Source organism: Pundamilia nyererei, unplaced genomic scaffold (genome assembly GCF_000239375.1).
Source record: "Pundamilia nyererei isolate P.nyererei 1_Seehausen unplaced genomic scaffold, PunNye1.0 scaffold00015, whole genome shotgun sequence".
NCBI classification, from domain to species: domain Eukaryota; kingdom Metazoa; phylum Chordata; class Actinopteri; order Cichliformes; family Cichlidae; genus Pundamilia; species Pundamilia nyererei.
The window spans coordinates 2,333,873-2,340,318 of record NW_005187416.1 but is presented as its reverse complement, the minus strand read 5'-3'; the positions used below and the strand labels follow the sequence as shown (position 1 = coordinate 2,340,318).

The 6,446-nt window shown below is 39.2% G+C and overlaps 1 protein-coding gene across 1 annotated transcript in view; it reads right to left on the bottom strand.

Moving 5' to 3' along the window:
- Positions 1-6,440, bottom strand: part of arhgef12b (Rho guanine nucleotide exchange factor (GEF) 12b) — a 27,212-nt gene extending 20,772 nt beyond the window's left edge. The window contains exons 1-5 of the mRNA XM_005725404.1: positions 6,395-6,440; positions 4,675-4,732; positions 4,013-4,227; positions 1,215-1,331; positions 477-602 (exon numbers count right to left, since the gene is read on the bottom strand). Coding sequence (XP_005725461.1) covers positions 477-602; positions 1,215-1,331; positions 4,013-4,227; positions 4,675-4,732; positions 6,395-6,433 — 555 coding nt within the window. The 5' untranslated portion in view covers positions 6,434-6,440. The remainder of the gene's footprint in view (positions 1-476; positions 603-1,214; positions 1,332-4,012; positions 4,228-4,674; positions 4,733-6,394) is intronic.
- Between the last annotated feature and the right edge of the window lie 6 nt (positions 6,441-6,446).

Sequence of the window (6,446 nt, the reverse complement as noted above, 5' to 3'; positions counted from 1 at the left end):
AGGACCTTCTTGTTGTGCGGCAACAGTGCTAACCACTATATTATATTTGGGCTTTCTCTGTGATGCAAAGCATCCAAGAAGTTTGTGCTTCAGTTAGTATGAGTGTACCCTTTGTCTGTGCAACTTGCTAACCAAGCTTACAAGCACTCGAGACTTTAGTGTAAATATGACCATTTGTGGCTGTAAATGACCATACACCTGCCAAGGTTCCAACATGGCAGCTGAGGAAAAAGGGGATGCGAGTCTCTGCATTATACTCCTACACTTTCAACTCATGCAGTTCACTAACCAAACATGCAAGGCATTGCTAATAACACTGATAGAATATTGTGATGATGGAGAAATAATAACTTCTGGCTCTTCTGGCTAATTTATAGGAGGGGCCTATTGTCATTGCTTGTCTAGTTTTATTCATGTGAAATTAAACATGTTTAATGTCAAATTTACACCAAATCAAATTTGTGTGTGCATCTTACTGTGTCAGCGGCATCCTCAGCCTCTGGCGATGTGCAGATGTTGAGGCCATCCCGCCGACTAATGTCTGGGCTCTGACACTGTGGGCTACAGAGGGACTCCCTGTCAAAGAGGGGGCTGCTGTGAACCTAATGCAGACACAGATGCATGCACATTAACACACACATGACACACAAAACACTTAAACCAAATTGATTGTTTAGTCTGGTGCTGAATACTGGGAAATTCCTGAGAGTGGAAAGCACTACTTAATTCCTATTTTTAGAAGCTGTGATAAAAAGACTGTTATTACAAAGCAGTCTGTGTAAGCAGCAAGGCTTTGTGATGTGTTTAACATTAGATGGTGGTTACTGCTACAATAGATTATTAACAAAAATCCTTGCTCAGCAGCAGCAGCTCAAAAACTCAGAGGTAAAAATGAAAAGTGTGACTTTAATTTTTTTTTAAAAATCTATAAGTGGTCAGAAAATACCTGAAGCGTTGATTTAACTTTACAGCCGAGAAAAGAGGGCTCTTATAATATATAAAATCTTAATGTTCAGTCAAGTTTATCAACTAACTTTTATCATATTTTATCAGCTTTAACATTTAAAGTAATGACAGAATAAAACTGAAAAAACTGTTCAAAAGCCGAACCGAGAACACCTCTGACATCTGTTTATCGACTCATACATGACCAGCCTACATCGTCATTACCAACTGGCACCATATTAAATGCTCTGATGTGTCGGTGTACTCACTGAGTTGTTATTGATCAGGGGGCCATTGTCACTCGGTGTGGGTGAGGTCTGTTCCTTCGGAGGAGACCCACCGTCTCCATCCTTATTCTCACCATTCCAGGAAGCCGTGGCTGCTTCCTGAAATTCAGACAAACATATACATACATGTATATATATTCCTTTATTGGATCATGACACCACCTTTTGTTTTTTGTTTGTTTAATTTTGCCTCTCCACACCACCTCAGGAGATTTAAAAAAAATTTTTAAAAAAAATCAAACAATCAAGACATGATTAGAGTACAAACATTCAGTGATAAATTCGAGGGGTTTTGACAAATGTATTGCATTAACTGTTTAGAAATTACAGCCATTTTTATACACAGTCCCCCATTTTCAGAGGCTCAGAAGCAATTGGACAACTGATTGACAAGTAGTTTCATGTTCTTTTATTCAGTGACAAATTAAGCTGAACTTGCATTTTACAGCTGCTTGGTGGAAGATGTCGATGCAAGCAAAGGAGGCTGAAAACCCAAAATAAACCTATCAAAGAGACAGAAAACCTGCCAGATCAGCATTCTGATACATTCTTAAAAAGAAGGAATGTACTGGCAGCAGCAACAGAAAAAAAAAATCCCCTCACATCTAACCAAGTCCAGAACACTCTTGAGGAGGAGGCAGACATATCATTGTTAAAGTCTACAATCAAGAGATGGCTTCATGAGTGTAAACACGCAGGGCTTATAACAAAGTGCAATCCGCTGTTTATACTCAAGAACAGGAAGGCCAGATTAGACTTTTCCAGAGAACATTTCAAATAGCCTGCACAGATCTGGGAAAAAAATATTGGGACAAATGAAAGCAAGATAACCCAGAACGATGGGAAGAGAAGAGCATGGAGAAAGAGATCTAAAGTATATCACATTAACAGTGAAACACGGCGGAGGAGGCGTTATGGCATGGGCTCGTATGGCTGCCATTGAAACCAGACTGCTAGTGTTTCTTGATGATGTGACTTCTGATAGAAGCAGCAGGATGAATTCTGCTGTGTATGCGGCTGTACTCTCTGCTCAAATTCAGGCAAATGCTACAAAACTGATTGGACAGAACTTCACATTTTAAATGGATAATGAGCCAACGCAAACTGCTAATGCAATCCAAGAGTTTCTCAAGCAAAGAAAGGGATATTCTTCAAAGGCCAAGTTAGTCACATGCCCTCAACCCAACAGACCATGCAGAAAACTGAAGGCACAGAGACCCACAAACAAGTAGAAACTGAAGGTGGCTGCAATAAAGACCTACCAGAGTAGCACTGAGGAGGACACACAGCATTCATGTCCATGGGTTAAAGCTGGAAATTTGCACTTCAATCACATTTTGATCATTTGATTGAAAAGTCACTTTGGTGGTATACAAGGGCAAAACTGCAGGAAACATGTTATTGTCCACATACTTATGGAACTGTATGCATGAATTCATTCAGACTGTTATCAGTTACAAATGATTAAGATCATACAGACTAAAGATCATCTAGTGACCCTGGACCTCCAACTAGTCACGGAATATCATGGTTGCAAAATTATTTTATAATTTTTCCAGAGTTTTTTAGATGTGGATGGATTTTACGACCACAACCTTCTGACAGTAGGATTATGGGAAGTTGATGCTTGGAAATCTTAAGTGCAATGGTTGGTTACATACTGGTCTTTTATAAGGAAAATTGAACCATTTCATTTGGTTTTATTAACCAGAAGTATGACTAAAATGAGATTACTTATATTTAAATTGAACTAGACATAAAATCTGACAGGGGAAAATGTGACTTAAACATAATAATTGGGCACGTAATCCTGTCGAAGTTTGAGCATTTGAGTAAATAACTTCCAAATTGAAAGCCGAAAGTCCAGAGTTTCAACAATCCCTAAATCGTATGCACATTGCAGAAAAAGTTTGACTCGTTCGATGTTACACGGTGGACACACTGCTGACATCCTGCAGCAGTTTCAGTAAAAAGTTGGTTGAAATGGACCGGAACGATGAGGCTAATTAAAAATAATGAGCTGCATGGGTTGTACCAGCCAGATAAGCTTATCACGAACCCTGTCACAGTTAAAAATAACATTGTGTCAGAGGACTGAGGTTTCACTTCACCGCTGTAGCAGAAGGAGGCATTAATCTGAGTATAAAGCTCCTTCATTCAAATTTTATTTTATTTTTTTAATTCACCATGTATTATAATTACTTTAAATAATAACAAATTACATTATTCTTATTATCTTTTTGAGTACGTGTGTTATTTCATTACATATTTTTGTTCTGGTAATAATTTAAACTGAACAACCTCTGGAGGATCATTTGTGCCAAGTTACTCATTCAGAATGTAAGTAAGTGCACTTAAAAACAACGTTAAAGCCTGATGGATCGATCTAGCGGCTGGAACATTACGTTCACTTGTCAAGGCCCATAAAATGTTTACAGTGACCATATTGGGTGATACTTTATTGCAGAACAAAGCTAATTTTCCTCTAGCGGTACTGTGGTTTTTCCATCATCTGATACAGTTTACTAAAGTCCCGCCCGCCTTCAATGAGACCTGCAATAACAGGTTAACGGTGATTTCATTAGTAAAATAGCAGCTGAGTTTTTTTGCTGTGTGTGTTTATGTCTCAAAATTATATACAGTGTTGTTCACTTATTGTGCTAATGGAAGTTTATACACCCTCTTAGACATACTTGCAGAAATCCTCGCTTTTGCATTCATCCACACTTTAAATGTGACGCTGCTTACACAGCTTACAACAGGATTCTCCTCTTTCTTACCCCATCAGACAGAGAGGAGGATGTGGTGTTGTCCTGAGGGCTACAGGGTGTGCTGCTGGTCAAGAAGCTGCCTTGCTCCCCACCTGACAGTGCAGGTGAGTGGGGTGCTGAGAGAGTGTCTCCTCCTTCCTTGTTCCCTTCCTTCTCCTCTTCCAGGGGGATCTGAGGAAGCCCTGGAGGCCTCCCCAGCACTGTCAGGGCTACATAGGAGCCCGCTGCCAGAGAGGAGTCATGGGAAAGGAATGAAGGGAGGGTGAAGGGAGGGGAGAATATAAAAGCCATCAGAACCAGCTTAGACAACCCAATGTGTCAGACCGTTAGAGGAACAATAAGCAATCTGCAGAGCAAGTATGCTTATATGTTATGTCATGAGATAATGTGCTGTTTGAACTGCTAACTGTAGCACTTATGCTGCAATAACTTATAAAGGCAGTGTTTTGGCTTCGAGTCTATATATAATAATACAATGTTAGCTGACACGTCTCATCTTTTCTGATAAGTCACTTAAGATCTTTTTGCTCAAATGTAGTTTAGGATTAAAACAACTCAACTAATGTTTATGTTGACTTAATAATATCTTCTTAATGAGCCTTGTAAATCACAAACAACACAACAGATGTGATACAGCAAACTAAGGATGTAAATAATTAGAGCATACTCACATCTTATCAACTTTACAACCTCTAGGTGGTTTGAATGTGTAACTAAGGTCCCGTTGACCTGTCCAAAGACAAAAAGCATTAGCAATGAATTTCTACAACTGACCAACATATGTTCCTTAAAGCCTAAAACCCACAATTATACTGTTTTGTTTATTTCATTCGTGGTAGTCACTGTTTCTATGTGGCATCATTCTGTTTTTCTGTTATTCTAAACAAACCCCATGACAACATCAAAATTATCCGTGGACATCAGTCCATCTCACTGACTTCACTGTGCTTTTAGTGGCTCATTTGTTATTTCTGAACATGTTTAAAAAGAGCCACAAGAAATGTATGCATGCATTCATAACAGGGAAGAAGCTTTGTGACACAAAGCTGAAGTGGCTCAAAAACATTTGGTTAGCTGATCACTTTATTATTAATTCTGTTGCTTTTATAGTACTTTTTCAGGCATTTTATAGCCTTTATTTTGATAGACCAGTAAAAATCAGATGGGAAAGTATGGAGAAAGCATGTGAGCTGTTGTGAGACCCTGTTTTTATAATATTTCTAAGAAAAGTAAAAACACATAACAGCTGGGATGGAAGAAAATGGATAGAGATAAAGCAGGACTTACAACATGAACAGGTCACACTGTGAACTGCATGTTGGTTTTCTGATATTTTATTACAGTGCAAATAATCTATAGATTCTTTTTAACTTTCTAAAGTCATCAGTCCAGTCATTACCACGTCTCATTGTGACTGCCCAGCTGTGCAGAGGCGAAAGAGTGATGAAGCATGAAACTGTTCTGTGTAGCTCTCATTTGTCTATTATTTGAAAATCGAGCACAGCATCAGTTCAGGAAGGTACAAAGTGAAATTCAGCCACAAACACAGCAGCTCAGCTGATCTAAATGCCAGCCCACCTCACCTAATGGCTCAACTGACACCCTTATACGCATCAAATTAGCAAATCACGTAGGGAGCGCCATTTAAGCTACTTTATCTTTCCTAATAACCCCTGGAGAACATAAAAATCCCTTTGGGGTTGCATCATGGAGGGCATCTGGTGTAAAAAGCCGCCAAATCAAGCATGTGGAGCTAGAAACTGTGGCAACCCTCAGTGAACAAGGCAGCAGCCTGTCCAACAATTGCTGCGCATCTGCAAGCCTTTGTGCAACCCACCTCCATCGCAGCTTCCCTTCTGATGCTGTTCCAGATTTTTCTTTCCTTTTGGGTCATCTTGCGGCTGCTCTTACTGCCTCCATCATTCCAATAAATGCACATCACCGCTTACGGAACTATCCATCTCCTTTTTTAGTCCTAACTAAACTACTTGTGGCGCGTTTTAAATTGCACACTATCAATGTGTCCTTGAGAAAACATTGAAAATGTTTGTGCCAAAGTCAAGAAACAGTAGGACAAAAACATCCTGCATTCAACTTACTACACAATGCTAATCCCTTTGTCATTATCTGTGAGGTTTACTGTACAGATACTACATTGGAGCAGAAGTACCACTCTGAAAACATGCCTGATACCCATCCCATTGTGTACAATAAATACAGATTTCCTAAGAAATAAGAACTGGATTTGAATCTTTATTTTGGGGAACTAAATAAAAAAAAAAAGTTTTAAAACAAAGGAAAAATTGGTGCTAATGTGCTCTTGTATTTTAGACTCATTAAGGTTCATTTGCTGATCCCAGAGGCAAGAAGAAAATAAATGAGGAAGCTAACCTTAATGATCCTATCTCCTGTCTGCACACCAGCTCGCATTGCAGCTCCATCT